The sequence below is a fragment of the Heterocephalus glaber genome, unplaced genomic scaffold (genome assembly GCF_053883595.1).
Source record: "Heterocephalus glaber isolate CG9 unplaced genomic scaffold, H.glaber_assembly_v1.0 deba00001744, whole genome shotgun sequence".
NCBI lineage: Eukaryota > Metazoa > Chordata > Mammalia > Rodentia > Bathyergidae > Heterocephalus > Heterocephalus glaber.
Window position 1 is genome coordinate 2,749,980 of NW_028258450.1, and position 22,683 is coordinate 2,772,662.

At 50.6% G+C, this 22,683-nt stretch overlaps 1 protein-coding gene across 14 annotated transcripts in view; it reads right to left on the reverse strand.

Annotated features, from left to right (window-relative positions):
* Positions 1–9,807, reverse strand: part of Eml2 (EMAP like 2) — a 28,274-nt gene extending 18,467 nt beyond the window's left edge. Inside the window, exons 1-7 of one of the 14 annotated variants that reach the window (XR_015447144.1) lie at positions 9,466–9,807; positions 8,110–8,251; positions 6,670–6,888; positions 6,458–6,581; positions 6,170–6,274; positions 4,204–4,232; positions 3,667–3,799 (exon numbers count right to left, since the gene is read on the reverse strand). Coding sequence is in view for 13 of the 14 variants with exons in the window: in XM_087200610.1 (XP_087056736.1) it covers positions 3,667–3,799; positions 4,204–4,232; positions 6,170–6,274; positions 6,458–6,581; positions 6,670–6,888; positions 8,110–8,251; positions 9,466–9,636 (923 nt within the window). In the remaining variant the exon portion in view is untranslated. Of the gene's footprint in view, positions 1–3,666; positions 3,800–4,203; positions 4,233–4,680; positions 4,831–6,169; positions 6,275–6,457; positions 6,582–6,669; positions 6,889–7,073; positions 7,296–7,517; positions 7,629–7,958; positions 8,009–8,109; positions 8,252–9,465 lie in introns of those variants that run through there. The other 13 variants (XM_087200611.1, XM_087200610.1, XM_087200614.1 and 10 more) reach the window with 13 other exon arrangements.
* Positions 9,808–22,683: the final 12,876 nt, after the last annotated feature.

Consider the following 22,683-nt stretch of genomic DNA (forward strand, 5'->3'; position numbering starts at 1 on the left):
TTTTTTTCTTTGTACTTTTAATTTTTTGCAGTACTCAGGCCCAAGACATGCTAAGCAAGCACTTTACCACAGAGCTTTGGATTTTTTGAGACAGGGTCTCACTAAGTTCCCTGAGCTGGGCCTTAACCTTTCAAGCCTCCTGCCTCAGCCTCCTGAGTAGCTGGATTACAGCTGCATGCCACTTCGAGTGCCTTGTTTGAGGCAGCTGTTATAGCGGGCACAGGAAATGAAGGCCCTCATCTGCAGTAGAGGCCACAGGGATCCTATTAAAATCCATTAACGTTTCAGTCAACTCCCATCGCACCCAGAGCTCTCGACTCAAGTTAAAGTCCTCACAGCGCTCAGGTCTGGCCCATCTGGGCCCTGATTTCTTGCTCCCCCTCACTGGCTCAGCTGCGGTCACATTACTTCGGGCCTGTTCTGACCTCAGGGCCTTTGCATTTGCTATTCCCTCTACCTGAACACTCTTCCCCTCAACTTGCCACCTCCTTCAGGTCTTGGCTCAACTGTTAGCTCCCAGAGAAGCCTGCCCTGCTCGCCCTCCTACAAACAGCTCCTGGGCGTGGTGGTGCACACCTGTAATCCCAGCACACTGGAGAGTTTGGGTTTTTGTTTTTAAAATAGTGTCTCACTACATAGTCCAGGCTGGCCTTAAACTCGTGGAGGTCCTCCTCCTGCCTCAGCCTACCAGGTGCTGGGATTATAGGCATACCCTGGCATACCATGGACACTATGAATTCACTGTCTGTTGAAAGATAGTTGTCCCTCTCCTGTTTGGAACTTTCTGTGGCTCCCCAGTGCTCCAATAAGAAAGTTTAAGCCCCATCCAACTGGCGTGATTGGCCTCTTCCTGGCTGTAGCAGGACTCCTGCCCTCCCTTGCTCTGATCTTTTTTTTCCCCTGCCCCAATTTTATTAGTATATGCATGTAGTACATATGGATCGCACTCCTGTTGGGAGGTGGTACACGTATCTAACATCTGCTTTCATTCCCTCCACACCCCTCTCTCCTCTTCCCTCCATCCCGTGGCTCCCTTCCCATTTAAAAAAGACCCATCTCTTTGACTACTATCATCTGTCTTTGATTTTGCTCTTTAATTTATTTATCATTTGGGTTTCTCGTACAAGAGAACCCATGCAATATTTGAGCTTGTGTGGCTGATTTATTTAACTTAACATTATGGTCTCAAGGTGTATCCACTTTCCTACAAAGGACACAAGTTTATCCTTCTTTATGGCAGGGTAGTATTCCATTGTCTTTTCTCTCTGATCTTATAGTTCCTTCAAATGCCAGGACCATTCCTGCTGCCTGAAGCCTTGGCAGTGACTTTTCTTATTACCTGCTAGGCACCTCCTGCCACCCTTCATCATAGACACCACCTCCTTGGTGCAGCTCTTCGGCTCATTTATTCCACTCAACTTTCCTTACTTAGACACTCTCTGGTGTACAGTGGACCCTTGAGTTACAACTGGCCTGACATATGAACAAGTTGGGTTATGACTGGAACTTTGTTTTGTTTTTGTGGTACCGGGGATCGAACTCTGGACCTTGCATTTTTGAGGCAGGTGTGGTACCACTGAGCTAAATCCCTGGCCCAGGATCTTTGGTTTTAATTTACGACCAAAGTCTTGAGATATGACCTCAATGCCAGCCACTCGGGCTTCCAGATTGTCTCAGATACAGATTTAACCTGTAGAGAGTTCCAGAAGAAACACTACAACATCCTTCCCTGTTTTGGGGTGGAGAAATCCTGGGCCAGTGTCTCTCCAAGGACACTGAGATCTGCCTGTGTACAGGAGAGAGGCTTTGAAGGCTGTGTAGAGGAGCCTGAGGCTTCAATTCACCAACCTGAGTTACAACCAGCCCTAGCAACAAATTGAGTTCATAAGTTAAGGGTCCACTGTATTTGGTAACTGCCTGTATTTCCCAGTGAGTTCCCTGGTGGCCAAGACTGGATTGTTTTGTTCACTTTGGTGTCTCCTCCTCCAGGAAGCCTGCCCTGGGTGCAGACTGGCCCCAACCTGCTCTGGCTTCCCTCATCCTGGCCTTACACACTCTAGGTTGTTGCTATCAACAAGTCTGCTCCCTTATTGCTTTGTGAACTCCAGTAGAGCTGGTGGGCAGTGTCACGGTCACTTTATGTCCCCATCCCTCTGTCCCAGATATTCCAAAAATATGGGACTGCATATCAATATGCATATCCTGAGCCCCTAGAAACCACTCTGTCCCACAGCCATTAAAGAGATGGGCGGCCCAGATGTGGTAGCACACCCCTGTAATCCCAGTACTCAGGAGGCTGAGGCAGAAAGATCACCAAGAGTTCGAGGCCAACCTGGGCTACACAGTGAGTTCAAGGCCAGTCTGGATTACATAGAGAGACCTTGTCTCAAAAAAAGAGATGGGCAATCCAAGGCCCACACTAACCTCTTCGGGCTTGGCAATTCTCTTGGGATGTTTATCAGGCCCCAGCCTGCAGCTGGACCACACCGGGGTAGGTGATGCCAGTGGCCTGGAGAAGGCTCATGCTCCCAGAAAGCCATCTCCAACCTCCCTGACTCCTCCAGAGAGGAGCCAGGGCCCGAAGAGGCACAGGCAGGGACCAGGTTCCTAAAGTGTGTGCCCCACATCCATGGGTTTTTTGGAAAAAGCTCAAGGCGCAGAGTCAAGAGTTCTTGCCTAGGATCTGTTCTGACTCCTAGGACAGGGCTGGGTCTCCTCTCTAGCCACTGGTTGTCAGAATACAGTCTTGATTCTATCAAAGAGAAGGCTGTATCTGTAATGTAGTTATAGACAGAAGAATGTACAACAGTGCTTGTTGTGTAAGTGCTCAGTGTAGACTAATAGTATTTTAGAGCCAGGGATTTAGTTCAGTGGTTCTGTTGCCTACCCCACAAGCACAAGGACCAGAGTTCGATCCCCAGTACCAAAAAAAAAAAGACTAATAGTATTTTATCACTCCTTGTGTGGGGCACATATGATGAGCTCAGCCCCTTCTGCAGTATTTCACAGTCCTGAGATCAGGAAACTCATTTTTCAGAGGAGGCAACTGAGGCAGAGGCAAGGTGACATCCAGGGTCACAGCCAGAGGCAGGGCTGGAGTTTGAACCCATTTCTGCCAGATTCCAAAGCCAGGGCTCCTATCCATCCCCAGTGCCTTCCCTTTATCAAATACCAAGCTCACTGTAGCCAGACTCCTGGTACCTGCTGTGCCCTCGGATTGAAACATTTCCTTTTGGTTCTTTCTTAGCCAGGTCCTACATGATCAGTTCTCAGCCCCAATGTCCCCTCCTCAGAGAAAACCCAGTTTCGTCTCCCACATGGCGCTGGTTATGGTGCTCCCAGCGTTTATCCCTGACTGAAACGATCTGGCTTATTTCATTGTAGCTTCTGGGTTCTATCTGTCTCCCCAGTTTTAGCCACAGAAGAGAACTGGATATCTAGAAGGCACTCAGCAAACCTCTGTTGGATTCACGAATCCTAAAAGGTCATTTCTGTCACCCTCCTGTCCCCTGCTCTCCACACCTGGCCATGGTCTTCCTCACCCTCAGCTGCAGAGACCTGGGAAGCCAGTTCTGGTACAAAATCCACCCTCCTCCTGAGAGCTCTCTTGGGACTTCTGCCTCCTGCCTGGGCAGAGGAAAAGGGAGGGATAAAAGCAAAGGATACACCCAGTCCAGCTTGAGGCGGCAGGAAGGCAGTTCAGAGCATGCATCCAGGCTGTAGGTGAGTGCCAGCTTGTCCGGGATCAGCATAGGCACAGGGCGGCCCCGCAAGAACATTTTCACGGAGCCTTCTTCTGCTAAGACACCCCAGAGGTCAGGTGCTAATGCCAGCCCAAGTCCTAGTCCACCCCTCTTGGGCTTCACTTTGTTTTTCTTTTTTTGAGACAGGCTCTCGCTTTGTAGCACAGGCTGGCCTCAAAATCACAGCGATTCTCCTGCCTCAGCCTCCCAAGTGCGGGATCAGAGGCATGCACAACCACTTCCCGCTACTTTTTTTTTTCCTTTTGGTACCGGGGATCGATCTCAGGACCTTACACTTTCGCAGCAGGCGGTGAAACCACTGAGCTAAATCCCCGGCTGGCTACTTTTTTAACAGGTGGAGAAACTGAGGCTAGAGAAGCAAAGGCCCAGCAGCCGGTCTGGCCTGTCATCTCCCCCAAGAAGCAAGTGTCCAACCAAGTCCCTCCCTCTCCCCACTCACCCATGCTGAAGATAACTTCTTTGGTTTTTCTATCAGGAAAGGATGCAACAAAAAAAAAGAAGAAAAGTGCTTTAGCAGGCAGGTCAGAAGGTTACAGAAGGGGAAGAGCACCCGGCCTCCCATTCCCCCTCCCCATTGCTTCCTGGAGGTCTCAGACGAATAGTGGGGGCCGAGTAAGGGGCGGAGCTCTGCCTCTCTGCAGGCCGTGTGCTTTGCTCGGTTGATCTTGCAGAGCCTAAGACACAGGCCCAGAGAGGCAGTGATCGCCAAAGATCACACAGCACTCGGGGACGCGATCCTGGAAGAGAGGAGTCGCCAGGGATCCCTCCCTCTTATTCAGCACGGCGCTCAACAGTGGCCCCCCCCCTCCAGTCCCCAGCGCCCCAAACTTCAAGCAGCGAGGGCAGCAGAGAAAGCTTAGGTGAAGGGGTGTGTCTCCACATTCTCTCCCCGCGGAAAGGGGTGAGACTGTCGGACCTGGGTTCCTGGGGGAGTGGCTTGGGAACCAGGCCGCGGAGGAAGAAGAGGGTCTGCGAGAGGGTCTCACCCAGCTCCAAAGCTACTCATGGCGGAAGCTGGCGGAGCTTCGGGGCCGGGGGTGGAGCCAGGACAGGCTCCACCGCTTCCGGCCCTGGGAGGCGCCAGCGCCACCGCGCCCTGCCCCGCCCTCCAAGGCCACCCTAGAGCCGGCGGGTGCCACTGGGTCCCACATCCCGCGCTGTGGAGTCCTGATACCAGGCTCCTTTGGGCAGACGGGGAAGAGTAGTTGAGAACTTGGACTCGGAACCCCAGTTGTGCGTCTTTCTAGCAATGTGTCTAAGTTGCCCAACCTCTCCCTACGTCTCCTCATTGTAAACAGGAGGCTAATCAAGTACCTACACTTCCCGGGGTGGCTGCGAGGATGAAGTTGGTTAATTCACATAAGTGACTAGAACATAACTTGTTTGCAGCTTCTTCAGAGGAATGAAAATGTGCAGGCTTTGACCCTGGTCCTGCCTCAACCCGGGCGGACCACACCCATCTCGCCGTGACTCCACCCTTAGGCTTTGACTCCGCCCATGTCCTCGGTATGGCCCCGCCTCCAGAGTCGACCAACGCTCTGATCAAGCCACCTCGTACTTTTTTTTTTTTTTTTCCTCGTAGCGGGGATCGAACTCCAGTCCTTGCACTTGCGAGGCAGGCGCCGGAACCACTGAGCTAAATCCCCGGCCCCCACCTCGTACTTTTAAACCTGCCCCTAAATTGACTTAAGTCTCTAGATAATCGATGGGTTCTCCCCATCCAAATCCGCCACCCTCCTCTGGCCCCCACCGGGCATTCCGACCACTTTCACGTGTCTCGGTCCCACTGTTGGGTACCTGAAGGCCGCCAAAATGGCTCCGCCTCTTGAGAATGGACCACCTCGCCTATGGCCCCGCCCATTTCCACTAGGCCACGCCCTCTGATGGCCTTCCTTGCAGAGCTCCTGAAATCTGGCAGGTCCCCACCTGGTCTCAGTCCTTCTGACCCTCACCCCATGTCTGATTCCGCCCAGCTAAAATTCTGGCAACACCTTCACAGTCCAACCACAACCCTACCTCGGATTCTTTCACTCCCTGAAGAAACTCTGAGGTTCCTCCCCATCCCACGCTTGGGACTCCAATGGGTACTCTTTAACCTTACCCCAGCCACGCCCACGCGCTTGGCTCCACCCTCTGGCCCACCCAGAGTTGACCTGATCTAGCACAGCTGCCTCCGAGTTCCAGCCGTGAGACTCTGGCCCCGCCCCTCGATCTTGACCCCGCCCCTCCAGGTCTGCCATTTTGGCCAATCACCCAAAGAATTGCACCTGCCTTTGAACCAGCTCTCCCCACTCTAGCTGATGATGCCCTCGTGGACGGGCCGTGACTCAATTCCCCATCCTCAGTCCCGTCAATCTAGTATTCCGGCCTCGCCCCCCAAGGCACGGCCCCGACCCGATACTTACCCTTCCTTTTTGGCGCTACAATTGCTGCTGGAGGATGTGGTGCGGCTGCGGGGATCCTCGCGACGCACCGAGGCGAGGCGCTCTGGCGACAAGTAGTGGCGGCCGCTGCGACAGGAGAGCACAGTCGGGAGCAGAGTCGGCGAGGCGGGCGGGCCAGTGCCGCGGGCGGGAGCCTTGCTGCACCCTCCGGCCCGGCGCCCGTGCGCAGAATCCCTCCCTCTCCAAGAAACAGCCTTGGGCTCCCACGAGGGCGTGGAGGAGGCTAGGGGTCTGGTTTCGGTGCCTCACCTGCGCCCGGAGGTCGCCTCTTTCTTGGGGGAAGATGGGGACGTGGCATAGCCGCCCACGCGCCGCGGGGGTCCCGAGGCATTGAGGGGCGTCCTGGTGGGAAGGCCTTTCAGGAGCTGGCACACTGGAGCGATGGGGTTGGAGAAGCAGAGGGTGAGAGCGAGAGCAGGACCCTGACCGCCACCCCATCCCCTCCAGCCCAGCCACAATACCCGAGGCGGTGGTGCCGAGGCGCGGGGGCGCACGGCCCTTGGGGGTCCCCCTCGCTCGCAGCGCCGCTCCCTGTTCTTCGCATGCCCGCAGGCGACGCAGCGCGTCCGCCAGCGCCGCCTTTAGAACCGCCAGCTCGTCCTCCTGCAGCTGCAGCCGCTGCTCCAGCGCCGACACGCGGTCGTCCACTTCCATGCCGCTCGTGCCGGACAAATTGTCATCTGGAAGGCAGGGGAGCGCGGGCTGCGGGGCTCCTAGAGCTCCAGCGCCCAGGCTTCCTCCCGACTTCCCAGGTCTAAGCGGCGGGGGAGGCGGGACGGCCACTCCCCCGCTTCTCCCGCAACCTGGGGCGGGGAAGGCTCCGCAAAGAGTAGGAAATCCCCACCTCTCTCCTGCCCTTCCCCACCTCCTCTCTCCGTCTCGGCACCCCTGGCGGGGTGACCTTGGGGTAGTCCCTTCCTCTCTTCGCAGGTTCTGAGAATCTTGGCGCCTCCCGCTCTGGTTTTAAGATTCTATGACTGCCGGGCGAGGTGGAGCACCCCTGTGACCCCAGCAGTCTGGGAGGCGGAGTCAGGAGGATCGAAAGTTTGAGCTCACCCTGGGCAACTTGGCGAGACCCTGTCTCAAAATAAAAAATTAAAAAAGGGTCTGGGGATGCAGCTCAGTGCAAAGGCTCCAGGTTGGATCCTCAGTACCGGAAAAGAAAAAAATCTATGACTAAGACACTAAATATGAGTAAGATCAACATTTTAAGGATGACATCAACCTATTCCCAGTGACACTAACGTTCGAGAACATATCTCCAACAGTCTCTGATGAATATCGATAATGTCACAGGTACGAACAGTACCTCAGTTCCTCAGACTTTCCTCCTCTTCCCCTCTGCTCCTCACCGAGGGGCTCCCTCACCCCTCCAGCCAGCGGCAAGGACCGAGCTTCTGCGCCCCCTGGTGGCCTATGCGGAGATTGCGGGCATCATATAGAGGACCCAGGAGACTCAAGGAAGGAAAAAGCTTGCAGAGATGACATCCCATCTCTCTTCCCAGCCGGAATGCCTCCCTCTATCCCCTTTATTTTGCCTCTGCCCATCCTCTTCAACCTATGGGTGCTGCGAAAATGACTCCTCCGTCACTTCCCCAGCCGATTCTTCCGAAGGGGGCACCCTCCCCCCTTCATTCCCAAACCACTCAGACCCAGACTCATTGCTGGCCACAGCCGAAGAAGCCCTGGCTCCCAGCCTGCTAGAAGTAAAGATGGTAGCATAAACAGGGACGGGGCGTGGAGGTCGCACCTGCCATCCCGCGCGTCCCTAGGCCGCCCCGCCTGCCCGCTGGGCTCCGCAGTGCAGCCACGAATCCCTCCCCCTCTCTCCGCCACCCAATCGCCTGCCGGGCTTCGCTGGCCCTGCCCTCCTCCAACACTTCGAGGGTCCGTATCTGGACCTGCAGAGGAAGGTGGGGGCCTCCCAGGGTCAGGAGAGAGCTGTCTGGATTTGGAACCCAAGAGGGTTCCCACAGAGGAATCTCGGGCTTCTGCTGGCATCACGTTTTGCAACGCAGCAATCAAGGAAGGAGGCTGGAGGGCCTGCGCAGAGATGGGTGAAGGGTCATACAGCCAATAGGTGGGGACCAGAGTGACCTAACTACTTCGTCAGGCTGAGCCCTTTCCAACCTACCATTAGTACTACAAAAAAAAAAAAAAAAAAAAAAAAAATGGCACCTGTTATTCAAGCTTGTGTGTGCTAGGCTCTGCTCATGAAAAACACTGAGCCCTATTCCTTGCTGAATGTATGTGCTCAATAAGCCCAGAATAAAATTAACTGTCCTATTGGGCCACCTACTGCTCCCAGCAACTCTCCTAGCTGTAGGATTCTACTTGTTTTAGAAGAGGAGGAGGAAGGGATCAAAGCCCAGGTTGAAGCTACTTCTTAGGGACACACAGCTGTTCAGTAGAAGAACTGTACTTGGCCCAGTTTTGGGCACCTATCATCCCAACTCCTGGAGGGGCAGAGGATGACAAAATGAGCATTCTGGCTCCTGTGCCAATTCTGGGGTCCCTGGCTGAAGAGTACATGCCCAGGGAAGTGACCTCCAAACTGGAAGATGGTCCCTTTTGAGGGCCCCTCCGAGGGAGATAGATGCACTTTCACCTTGGCACTGAGCCCCCACTCGGAAGCCAGCGTCATTCTAAGGCCTTGCCCCCCCACTCACTCCCCTTGGCCTCAGTCAGCTCTTGCGCCCAGCGAAGGCCCACCTCTCACTCCCCTCAACCAGACCTGCCATCCACAGTGCCCCTCCTGGTTTCATAGCCATTTGTCTAGGGAGAGGGGAGGGCTCTAGTTGGGGGCAGGGAGGAGGATTTCGGAGGCTATAGTGGAGCAAAAGTCCTCTGGCATCATTCATACCCATTTCACACCCTGCCCTCAACCCTAACACCGAATCCCACCCTCACCCCCTATCTATCCTGCTAGGGAGATAGTGGAGGGTCCCAAGACTTGTGGGGAGAGGAGGGGGACAGAGTTGCAGGTCGAGGCGACCCCAAGGCCATTGCTTCTTCCTGCCCCAGGCTCCTGGAGCTCTGCCCCCTCCCTCCGTCTAGCCACTTGAGGAGCAAAGGAAGATTCAAGTGGGTGGGGGACCGGGACCCTGGCTTTGGGGATGGGGACCTTGCTCCGGGGGAGAAATAGGGATCTTCCGCAAAGACGGGGGTGGGGGGGGGGTTAGGGACTTGGAAGGATGGGGCAGGAGAAGGGTCCTACTGTGGGCGGGGCTAGGAACGGAATTGAGGAGGGGTCTCACCGTTGCAGTATTGCAGCAGCGAGGACGTGTCGTAGAGGCCGCAGAAAGCCGGGCCGCGCTCCGCCATCGCCCCGCCAAAGCCACCGCCGGCCCCCCCGGCCCCAGCCCGGGCCCGGTCCCCCCCCCAGGCCCTGCCTCCCGTTGCCATAGCAACGCCCTTCGTTCCAGCATCCCCAGCTCAGCCAGCCCTGCATCAGGCGGCCGGCGCCAGGCCTGACACCGGGGTCATCCCCCTGGAAGTCCAGAAAGGGGAGTCGGGACACCCTCTGCCAGTCCCCAACACAATCTTCAGGCTGGGATTGGCTGCGCCCGGGTCCCTCTAGGTACTGTCTGGCCCCACCCACAACCAGAATGTATCTTCTCTAGACCCCCTCCTCGCCTCTTTGGAACCAATGAGAGCCTGTCGCGCAGGCTCTTTCGCCAATAGGGATGCAGACGGATTGGAAGGGGCGGGGCCTTCCCTGCTTTTCAGCCTGAAGCGAAGCTCCCAGCTCTGGAGGGAGGATGGGGTGGAGAAAGACACTCCCTTATCCCCAAAACCGTCTCCTTAATCTTTTATTGGAGTTCCCAGAAGCCTCCTCCCAAGCAGGGCCCGACAGTATTCTCAAGCCCTCCCAGGTATCCACTACCTCCGCCCTGAAACTCAAACTAGCGGAGTCCTTGGTCCTTGTTTATTAGATCTAGCCCCACCCCCAAGGCATTTAGCCCCATCCCCAGAATAGTGTGGGAGTTGTTCTATTCCCGCCCCCAGCCATTAGCTCCGCCCCCTGAATGTCGGAGGGCTTATAATCTTCTGGGAGCGCCAGAGCGGAGTTTTACAGGAGTGGCTCCACCCCCAGAATTTAGACTCCTCCCCTAACTATTAGCTCCTCCCCAACCTTCCCTTTCACTGTCCTGGGGGGTTCCAGGCCCTTAGCTCCGCCCCCCAGAGCCCTAGTCTCCCACGACCAAGTGATCCAGTCCGGGTTTTGACCCAGGCCCCGTTGTACAGCCCGGACCAGCTGGTGGTGTCAGTCGGAGATGGCTCGGGAAGCTGGGGGGGGGGGGGGGATGAGGGGAGGGTAGAAAACCCGACAATGGACTTGGAAAACACTAGACCGCCCTTCCAAGTCTCCACTTAGGATCAACACCTAGAGACAACGCGGCCGTGTTTCCCAGGGAGGGCAACCAACGGGTGTTCTACCACTGAGCTGCATCCCCAGCCCTTTTTCGCTTTTATTTTGAGACAGGCTTACACCAGATTGCCCAGACTGGCCTCGAACTCATGACCCTCCTGCCTCACCTTCCTAAGAAGCTGGATTACAGGCCTGCCCCATCACATCAGTTTGCCTCTTTTTTTTTTTTTTTTTTTGGTACGTGGGATCGAACTCAGGACCTTTCACTTTCAAGGCAGGCACGGTGCCACTGAGCTAAATCCCTGGCCCTTGCCTTTCTCTTTAATACATTCAAAAACCTTTCCCGGTGACAGGTGTGGTGGTGCACTCCTGTAATCCCAGCACCTGAAGTCTGAGGCAAGAGGATTGCCATGAGTTCCAGGCCAGCCTGTGTTCAATGGTGAGACCCTGTCTCAAAATACAAAAGCAACATAACAAATACTATAATAGCCAGCATTAGGCCAGGGATTTAGCTCAGTGGTGCCAGCACCTGCCTCAAAAGCACAAGGTCCTGAGTTTAATCCCTGGTATATAAAAAAAAAATAGCCAGCATTTAGTGAGCATGAGTTATGTACCAAGCACTCACCACAAGTCCCATCTCTATCGCTATTTTACAGATGAGTTGGCACAGAGCTGGTAAAATTGTTTCTGGCCTTCTTAGGTACTATGAAAATGATCAGAAGAATGGAGGGTAAGGCTAATTAGAAACAGTGGGCTCTCTCTGAGAAGGGACATTTGAGTTGAGATTCAAATGACAAGAAAGAAGCCATTATGGCTAGAGTGGAGGGAGGAAGCTTTTCATGCAAAAGAGAAAGTAAGTGCAAGAGTTTTGAGGCCTGTTGGAGTTTGGCCTATTCCTGGAGCAGCAAGGCTGGGAGGATGGAGCTTCAGAGGAAAAGAAAGTAGGGAGGTCAAGGAGGTGAAGAGCCTTCTGGTTCTTCTAGGACCCGGAATCCTGTAGGAAAACTTTTGTAGGGGTCGGGAATGTAGCTCAGCAGCACAGCCCCTGCCTGGCAAACGCAAGGCCCAGTTTTATTCCTGGTAGCAAAAAAACCAAAAAACAAAATATAAAGAATAACAACACCTGTTCATTTCTCAGTGAACACCCTCTATGTGAGGCAACAAGATCAAAGATGGAGTCAAAGTCATGACCACTGAGCCGGGCGTGGTGGCCTTTGCAAGGTCGAGGGAGGAGGTTCACGTCGAGTTAGAGGCCAGCCTGGGCTACCCAGTGAGTTCAAGGCCAGCCTGAAATGCATAGCAAGACCCTGTCTCAAAAAAGGAAAAACAAAAAATAGACCCAAATAGACATGGGCCATTATCATTCTCTGATCACAGCTAATTGTGTTACTGATAGAAGCAGAGCAGGAACCCAGTTTTCCTGCCTCCCGAATTCCAGTTCCTCTGGGCTGAGGATTTAGCTCAGTAGTGCCACCAAACTCCAGCTCCTCCCACCCCTGCGTTCATGAGTTCAGAGTCTCACAGTCAAACTGCTGCACACACAGAGCTCAGAAGCGGGGGTCCGCACAATAAGGCTGCCCCAGAGGACTGTGGGAGCCCTAGGGAGAAGGCATCCTGGGGCTCTGTGGTGGGGGGAGCAGAGCCAGGGTGTGGGTGAGGAAACAGCAGCCAGAATTAGCCTGGAGGGTTTTAGGGGGCAGAGAGAAAGGTCTCATACAAATGTAAGTTGTTGGCTAGGCATGGTGGTGCACACCTATAAACCAGCTACTTGGGAGGATGAGGCCCAGCCTGAGAAACTCAGCAAGACCCTGCAAAATTTTTTAAATGTTTAAAAAGGGCTGAGGATGTAGCTTAGTGGTAGAGAGATCTGGCTTCATCCCTGGTGCTGAAAAAGAAATGAGTCATCCCCAGTCCCTGTCCTCGAGGGGCTCCCAGCCCCACTGCGGGGAGCAGACTCTGTCAGGACCCACATGAGTGAAGAGACCTCAGCCTGGGGCTTGGCTCTTTTGCAGAGCGGGAGGCATCCCAGCGCCCGGCTCCTGGGGGAGAAGAGCGAGCTAGATGAGCACGGGCCCGCAGGGTGTTGCACAGTGCACTGGGTACAGTTAATGGAGCTGATTGCGGTACAAGTGTTCTTTCAGGGAGATGTCAAGGGCCTGGTGGGAGGTGGGGGCGGCTGTATGAGAGGAGGGGTGAGGGTACACAGGGCTCACAGTCTGACTTTTCTCTCTGCCTCTAGGCTTCATTTTCTTACTGCACTCTCCCTCCTTTTTTTGAGACAGAGTCCTGCTATGTAGTCCAGGTTGACCTTGAGCTCATAGACACTGTCCTGCATCAGCCTTCCAAGTGCTGGGATTGGTGTATGCCACCAGGCCTGGCTCCTGCTGTTTTCTCACTCATCTCTGACTCTGTCTCTCTTTAGGTCTCTGTATGGAAATGGGATTGGAAGCTGCAGATGCCGGGCCCTCCTTTCATCCCTTAGGAGCTGTGTTGCCTTGGAGAAATTAATTCCCCCCACCAAGCCCCAGCTTTCTCCCCTGGAAAATGGGGATAATATACCAGCTACAGGTCTATTACGAAGAGTGAGCTGCTGTAAAAGTCCAATATATGGGAAGATGACAGCAGAGAAACAGCTCCAAGATTTAATATCCAGACACTGGAGTATAGCAACGTGAGGAAGAGAAGCAGGGGGGAGGTGAGTCCCCAGAGCCCAGCAAGGATCTGAAGTGAGAACTGAGCCCCATGGGGAGAGCAAGGAAGAAGACTTCAATGAAGAAAAAGGAGGTGGCAAGAATGCTTTCTTCTGGAGCCCTGACTGACTGTATGGGAAGGGAGACTCAAACTAGGCAGATGCACGGTGATAAACACAACCCCAGAAACCCCTGGAGTAATGCACTAGTAGAACCATATAACCTTCTAATCTCTTCCTCTTCTTCTGTTTCTCTATTTTGTCTCCCTAACCCCTTTTATCCGAGGGTAAAATCATCATACTGAGGGCATATTTACTGTATACAATTTCCTGATTTTTTTTTAGATTTTGTTATATAACCACAAATCTAGGTCAAACAGTTAAAGGTGGCAAATCAAAAGTTACCAGTTTGTCATTTTCTAAATGCTAATGTTATTGCTGATTGCTAAGGTGACATAATTGCTCTAATCAATTGTTCTTCCTGGCACGCCAAGGCTGAGATTGTTTAAGGGTCAGAAACAATACCATAGGCCAGTGCCAAAGAACCAGGGGCTGGGCCAAATAGGCAGCAACTTCTCATCCCCAATAAATCAAAAATGTAGGATCTTGCAACAAACTCCAAACCCAAAAGCCAGCTACACCTGAAAAACATCTCTGAAAAGTAGTCATTTCCTAAGGGTTCTAAATACTAGCAAGAAAGATACCTGCCATAAGCAATTTATAAGCATCAACCCAGGAATTAAGCTAAGAAAAAAAAAGAAAATGAGAAGACACTTAAGAAAGATGCAAAACCAAACTTCCAGCTCACCAAAGGCAAACCCAGGGAGCAATGAGGTGTGACAGTTTGATTCACCCACCTGGACTCTCTGAAGTGGTAATAACATAAGTAACAAAGCAAAGAAATAAGGCTGTAGAAAAAATCAAATCAGAAATAGTTTCTCAGATAACTACAAAAATGATGACCATAATGAAAGACATGATTAGTAACTCTAGAGCAGATACAGATTAAAAAAAAAAAAAACCAGAGAAGCTTAGGAAAATTATGGAAACCATGAATACCCAATGTAGGAAAGAAATGGAATCCATGAAACAGATTCAAAAAGACATCCAAGAGATTAAAAATTCTGATGAAAGTGTATGCAGCAGAATGAGCCAATGTGAAGCTGAATATCAGATATAAAAGACAGGATTTTGTGGTTAGTGATCGTGAAAATAAAGATCTCTCTCTCTCTCTCTCTTTTTTTTTTTCCTTCTTGGTACCAGGGATTGAACTCTGGACCTTGCACTTGCGAGGGAGGTGGTGGCACCACTGAGCTAAATACCCAGCCCTCTCTTTTTTTCTTTTTCTTTTTTTTTTTTTTTTTGAGATAAGATCTCGCTATGTAGTTCAGGCTGACCATGGACTCACCATGTAGCCTAGGCTGGCCTTGAACTCACAGTGAACCTCCTGCTCAGCCTCCTGAGTGCTGGGATTACAGGCATGCGCCACCCACACCCAGTGAAAGATTTCTTTAAAATAGCAAGGAACCACAAAAAAATCAATCCAATAGCCACTAGATGTTGCAAAAAATAACATAAGACTGATGAGAGTCAATGAAAAAGCAGGAGATAGCACAAATGACTTCTGTTCGCGGAAGTAATAGCAGAAAATGTCTCAAGCAGGGAAAAAGAATTTGACATACAAATGACTGAGGCATATAGAACTCCAATCAGCCATGATAAAAAAAAAATCTATACCAAGGCAGAAAATAGTCAAGATTCCAGAAATTCAACACAAGAGCAGAATATTAAAAGCTGTTAGAGAGAAGAAACAAATCACTTAAAACAGAAAGCCCCTCAGAATCACAGAAGACTTCTCAACACAAGCCCTCAAGTCAGGGAGTGAAGTATTTCAAGCCCTAAAAGAAAATAACCTCCAACCCACATGTATATACCCCACAAACCTAACTTTTAAAATTGATGGAGAAATAAGATATTTCCATTACAAAGAACACCTGAAGAAATTCATGACCACCACGACAGCACTCCGAAGTGTTCTGAAGGATATTCTAGAAAGAAATAGCAAGGATTACAACTCCATGAACCCCAACAGAATGAATCCACCAAGCAAGGCAAGCAATTAAACAGAGGGGGAAAAAGGGAACCAAGGACAGGAAAATAACATGACAAGGATGAGTCAATACATATCAGTTAAAACCGTCAATGTCAACAGTCTCAATTCACCAATCAAAGGAAACAGACTGGCAGAATTGATAAAGAAGCAAGATCCAACAATATGCTGCATACGAGAAACACATTTGAGGGACCAGGGATTTAGCTCAGTGGCACCATGCCTGCCTCACAAGTGTAAGGTCCTGAGTTCCATCCTTGGTACCAAAAAATAAATAAATAAATAAACACATTTGATTCCAAAATAAATTCATAGTCTGAAAGTCAAAGGATGACTCAATGAAAGCAGTTCTATTAGGGAAATTTATAGCAGTGAATTCTCATATCAGAAAAACAGAGTGAGCTCAAAAAAACAACCTAACGTTGAACCTCAAGCTTCTAGAAAAAGAAGAGGAAGTCATGCCCAAAACTCACATGAAGGAGGAAATTTTAAAGATCAGAGCAGAAATTAGTGCAATGGAGACTAAGAAAACAATACAGTGTCCCAGGATTTAGCCCATGGTTCTGCCACCTGACTCGAAAGCGGAAGGACCCAAGTTCGATCCCTGGTACCAAAAAAAAAAAAAAAGAAAACAATACAAAGAATAAATAAATCAAAGAGTTAGTTCTTTGAAAGATTGAATAAAATTGACAAACCCTTAGCCAATCTTGTCACCAAAAAAAAGGAAAGAAAAGACTCAAATCTGAGCAATTAGGAAGGAAAAGGGTGCAAGCACAACAGATCCTGCAGAAATCCAGAGGATCATCAGTACCTACTTCAAGAACCTGTACTCCAATAAGATGGAAAACACAAAAGAAATGGACACATTCCTGGATACATATGAATTACCAATGCTGAAACAGGAAGATATAAAAATTATAAATAAACCAATATTGGTCAATGAAATTAAAGTTGTAATTAAAAACCTACCAACAAGGCCAGGGATTTAGCTTAGTGGCGTTGCATCTGCCTGGCACGTGCAAGGTCCTGAGTTCACTCCCTGGTGGTAGTGAGGGACCTTAAAAAACAATAAAAAAAGCCCAGGCCCTGTCAGAATCACTGCTGAATTCAACAAGAAATTTAGAGAAGACCTAATGTTCAAACTCTTTAATGAAATTGAAAGGGAAGAATACTCCCAAATTCATTCCTGGAAGCAATCATTATCCTGATACCAAAATCAGAGAAGGATCCAACTAAAAAAGAGAAGCACAGGCCAATCTCCCTAGTGAATGCAGACACAAAAATCCTCAATAAGATACTGCCAAACAGAATGCAGCAAATCATCAAGATTACATACCATGACCAAGTAGGATTCATCCCAGGGATGCAGGGATGGGTCAACACATGCAAATCAATAAATACAATACAAGGGCCGGGGATTTAGCTCAGTGGTTCCTCCACCTGCCTCGCAAGCGCAAGGTCCTGAGTTCGATCCCCAGTACCCCCCCAAAAAATAAATAAAATACAATATATTAACAGAGCCAAAAACAAAAGCCATATGATCATCTCAATAGATGCAAAAAAAAAAAGCATTTGACAAAGTCCAACACCCATTCATAATAAAAACCCTACAGAAAATTGAAATAGACAGTCTTTATGTCAATCGAATAAATGCCATCTGTGACAAACCAACAGCCAACATCATACTACATGGACAAAAACCAAAAGCTTTCACTCTAAAATCAGGAATGAGACAAGGATGTCCACTGTTACCACTCTTATTCAATACAGTTCTGGAAATATTAGCCTGAGAAATTAACAAGATAAATAAATAAAAGAAATAAGGATAGAAAAAGAAGTTGGGCCAAGGATTTAGCTCAGTGCCTGCCTCACAAGCGGAAGGTCCTGAGTTCAATCCCTGATACTGAAAAAAAAAAAGAAAAGAAAAGAAAAGAAAAGAAGAAGAAGAAGTTGTTAAATTATCATTATTTGTGGATGACATGATACTCCACATAAAAGACTACAAAAAACTCCACCAAATTCAGTAGTGTAGCTGGATACAAAGTCAACACTCAAAAATCAGTAGCATTTTTGTACACAAATAACAAATTCACTGAGAGATTAGGCAAACCACACCTTTCACAGTAGCTTCCCCAAAAAATGAAATACCTAGGAATCAATCTAACGAAGGAAGTAAAAGACCTCCACATTGAAAACTACAGTACTCTGAAAAAGGAGATTGAAGAGGATATCAGAAAAGGGAAAGATAGCCCTTGTTCTTGGGTAGAAAGAACCAATATAGTGAAAATGGCCACACTTCCAAAATTGTTATACAGATTTAATGCAATTCCAATCAAAATACCAACACCAGGCTGGGGATTTAGCTCAGGGGCTGGGGATTTAGATCAGTGGTTCAGCCACCTGCCTTGCAAGCACAGGAACCCGAGTTCAATCCCTGGTACCAAAAAAAAAAAAAAAATACCAACAGCATCTCTGACAGAATTAGAGAAAATAATCCTAAAATTCATTTGGAACCAGAAGAGACCTAGAATAGCAAAAGCAATTCTGGGCAACAAAGGCAAGGCAGGGGGCATTACAGTCCCTGACTTGAAACTATACTACAGAGCTACTATGGTAAAAACAGCATGGTAATGGCAAAAAAACAGACCTGAGGCTCAGTAGAACAGATTAATGCACAAACCACTCCAAACACACTCAACCACCTTATCTTTGACAGAGCCAAACACCTTCACTTGAAGAAAAATAGCCTCTTTAATAAATGGTCCTGGAAAAACTGGCTTTGCACATGCTAAAGATTAAAACTAGTCCAATATCTTTCATCATGCATTAAATTCAAATCAAAATGGATGAAAGATCTATATTAAAACAGAAACACTAAATCTGCTCAAAGATAGAATAGGCAGAACTCTTAAAGATATTGGTGTAGGCAAAGACTTTATGAACAAAACCCCAATCACACAGGAGCTATCACAAAGGATCAACAACTGGGATCTCATCTTATTAAAAAGCTTTTGCACAGCAAAAGAAACCACCAACAGAGTGAAGACACAACCCACAGTGTAGGAAAAAATTTTTGCCAGCTGATCCTCAGATAAAGGACTATTATCTAGACATGTAAAGAATTAAACAAATCAGACCTCCAAATTTAAAGGCCCAATCCAAAAATGGGCATCTGAAATGAAGAAGTAGAAATGGCAAATAAATATATGAAAAAATATTCAACATCACTCATCATTCAAGAGATGCAAATTAAAACAACACTGAGATTTCATCTCACTCCAAAAAGAATGGTTGTTATCAAGAAATCAACCAATAACAAATGCTGGAGGGACTGTGGGGAAAAAGGAACCCTTCTCCACTGTTGGTGGGAGTGTAGACTGGTGCAACCACTGTGGAAATCAGTGTGGAGATTCCTCAAAAAACTAAAACTAGAGGTTTCATTTGACCTAGCTACTCCCCTTCTTGGTATCTTCCCCCTCAAAATTAAAAGCATCATACCACAGCAATATATGTACACCATGTGTATAGTGGGACAGTTTATAATAGCTAAATCTTGGAAGCAGCCCAAATTCCCATCTAAAGAGAATGGATAAAGAACATGTAGGGTTTTTTTTATAAAACAGACTACTATTGTGCCATAAAGAAGGATAAGCTTGAGACAGTTCTAGCTAAATGGATGTATCTTGAGACCATACTCGTAAGCGAGATAAATCAGACACCTGTATGAATACCACATTGTTCTCTGGTGTGAGAAACTGAAAGTGTGAATGAGGACCACAATGTGTAGTAGATATTGGGAAATGGGAAGAAAATGTTCAAATGAGAAGGGGAACAAGGGAGAGGTAGGAGGAAAGGAAAGAAGGGAAAAGGGAAAAAAGAGAAAAGAAGGAAAAATGGAAACAAAGCTTTTGTAAATAAGGAGGGAAAAAGGGCTCAAAGGGAGGGGGGAATGGGAAAAAAAGGAAATAAGACCTATCATGTACAGGTACAAATTCCCTATGATGAGTGTTATCATTACGTATATCTAAAATATACCAGTAAAGATTTTACTTCAAAAATTTTGAATATATGGCAGCCATTATTATTATATTAGTTCTATTGATCTAGGCTGTTTTTCCCTCTCTTTCTGACTTTTTTTTCCTGTTTATCTTTTCCCCTCTCCTTTTTTCTGTCTGTTGATCTCCATATTTAGGTCTTCACTAGGGCTAAGAGCTCCATGAAGCCAGGGCAATGGTTGCCCCAGTCACCAGAGTCCCCAGCATTGCAAGGGCAGAGCCTGGTACCTAACAAATGGGAAGACAGTGGTGACAGGGGCAGCCCCAGCCCAGCTCCCCAGGGCTCACAGTCCGAGAGGGAAGAACTATTTGCTGAGAGGATGAATAAACTGACTTGGAGATGGGCTTGGAAGATGACCGAAGATAGAGAGAGCACCTGGGCGTGGCACCACACCTGGATAATCCCCACACTCTGGGAGGCTGAGGCAGGAGGATCGCGGTGAGCTTGAGGCCAGTCTGAACTACATCTCAAAACCCTGTCTCAAAAAATCCAAACCAAACCAAAACAAGATGGAGGGAGGCAATTTAGGTAAATTGTGAAGAGAAATGTTGGGAGTGCTGAGGCGAGTCTGAGGAGTCAGGAAGGCATGGAGACAAGGCTGGGAAGCTCAGCAAAGGCCTGGAAGGTAGTGGGGAGGAGCCTGTGCTTCCCCTGAGGGCACTGGGGAGCCACCGCAGGTTCGGAGCACGTGAGAGACAGGATGAGATTTGGGCTTTAGCAGGGCCCTCTGGCTGCCGGGCTGCCTTGGCGGATGGGAGTAGGGGTAGAAGAGTGTGCTAGCCCCCAGAAGGAAAACTTTCAGGTCAGCCTGCTGTCGTCGAGGCTTGGAAAGGGGTTGCCTCAGCTTGTCCACCGCCACCAGGGGGCAGCAGGGAGCCCTACAGGACTGACCACGCGGCCCCGGCTGAGTTGTGTGCTCAGCATTTGAAGATGCAGGAGGTGGAGCTGCCTGGATGCCTGGAGAGCCCCAGCTGGGAGCCCCTCTGCTTTCCTGCCCGCCCCCCCCCGTCACCTCTGGGCCCCTGGACCCCCTACCTCACCCAGCTCCAGATTATGTCAACATCGTCCTGCCGCTGGCTTGCGGACGGGACAATATTTGCCCTCAGGATCTGGGGAGGTCGCTATGGAGACTGGCGCTGTCTTTTTCCCCAAGTCCTAGAAGAGGCTGAGAGGAGCTAAGGCTTTTACATTGAACTACACCCCCAGCCCACTTTTAATTTTTTCTTTGAGGCAGGGTCTTGCTAAATTGCTAAGTTGCCCAGGCTAGGCTCAAACTTGAAATCTTCCTGCCTCAGCCTCCCAGAGTGCTGAAATTCTGGGTGTGAGCCTCCACACCAAGCCTGTTTCTTAGATCTTGTTTCTTTGGGTCTCTTTCTCCATCCTTCATGCACTCTGAGTCTCCATGTCTATGTTTCTGTCTGTCCAGCCTCTGTACCTCTTTGTATCCCTGTGTTTTTAGGTTTGTCTCTCTCGGTGTCTGTCTCTGGATAGTCGTGTCTTCCTGTCTGTCTGGATCCTGTCTCACTGTGTGTCACGGTCCCTTTGGTCCCTGTCTGGGTCTCTGTCCCCATTGCCCCATGTTGGTGGCCGTGTCTCGCTCAGGCCATCTCTGTCTCTCTCTTGCCACCGCTCTCTGTGTCTCTCCATCTTTGTGCATGCATCTCTCTCTGGCTTCTCTCTGCAGTCCTGAATCTCAGGGAGCTGGCTCAGCCTCCTAGTTCTGGCCTCAGTCCCCATGGGGTGCCCCCTTTCCCCATATCTCTCTGCCTCATTTCTCCTGCACCATCTGCCTGAGCCCCAGGCCCCTGCTGCTCCCCAGGCAGGCGCTGCTCGGCCTGTCGGCCCCATGGGGACAGCGGCTCTCAGCCTCCATTCCGGGTGGGCGGGGCTACTGCCTGGTCAGCGCTGGGGGCCGAGGTGCAGGGACCAGAGCCGGGAGCCCCCAGCCTGGGGGCAGTGGAGAGAGCGACACCTGACAGACACCTGAAAGACAGGACAGGAGGAGAGAGGAAGGAGAAAGTTTCTAAAGGCTGGCAAGTGGGGACTGGCCCGGAGAAAGAAGCAGAGAGACAGAAAGCGGCAGGCACAAGGGGCTGGCGGAAGGGAGAGAAGGCGAGACAAGAGACCAGACGGAGGGGTTGGAGCCAAGGAGGAGGCGGGAACAGGACCCCAGTGAAAGGAGGTGGGGGAGAGGCCAGGGAGAAGAGGGCAGCGATGAGGGGCAGAAGAGGGGGAAAGGCTGGGCCAGGGGACAGGGACTGAGGCAGGAGCAGCAGTGTGGAGACCCGGGTCCCCTGCGAGGCTCGGCTGTGCCACATGGCTGCCTGGACAAAGGCACCAGGCTCCCGTCTGCCCCAAGTCTCCTGAAGCCCCAGCATAGGACTTGCTGTCCCCTCCCCAGAGGGCTGGATGGGATGGGAGGGGCCGGTCAGGGGCCCGGGCATCTGCCCTCCCTCCCCACCCTGTGTTCCCGAGAGGGAGTGCTCGGCTCCCAGGGCAGGCAGGACTGTCTCTCCTCACAGCCCAGCTCGCAGGCTCCCGCCCCTGGCCCCTGCCGCTGCAGTGCCATAGCCCACCTCTCCGTTTCTTGTGTTTCTGTCTCTCTCCTGCTCCTTGCCCTTCTCTTCCACTCTCCTTTTTTTTTTCTTTCTTTATATTTTGAGACAGGGTCTCCCTGTGCAGTCAGGCTGGTCTTGAACTCACTATGTAGCCCAGGCAGTGATCTTCCCGCCTCAGCCTTCTGAGTGCTGGGATTACAGGCATTAGCCACCAAGCCTGGCTTCCCCTTCCCCTTCCTCTTCCCCTCCCCTTCCCCTTCCCTTCCTCTTCCCTTCCCCTTCCCTTCCCCTTCCCCTTCCCTTCCCTCTCCTCCCTTCTCCCTCTCTGTCTCTCTCTCTCTCCTTCCCTCCCCTCTCTTCCTGCCTGTCTCTCCTTCTAGCTCTCTCCGTCATCGTCTTTGTTTCTCTTCCTGCCTCTCATGCCACCTCAGCTCCTCTCCCCTGCTTCCTCCTCCCCCTCATTGGAGTGACTCTCCCCACCCTCTTGGGACCAGGGTGACTCCTCCCTAGCCCCAGCCTCTCCAGGAGGTGCTGAGCCATCTCAGACCCTCTTCCCTGTCCACTTCAGGATGGAGCTTTCCCAGGACCCGAGGGCACCAGGAATGTGGGCCAGAGGGCAGGGAGGCCCCAGAGGGCAGATGGCAAGGACCCTACACCCCAGACTTGTCTCCTTCCAGCCTGTGATGCAGC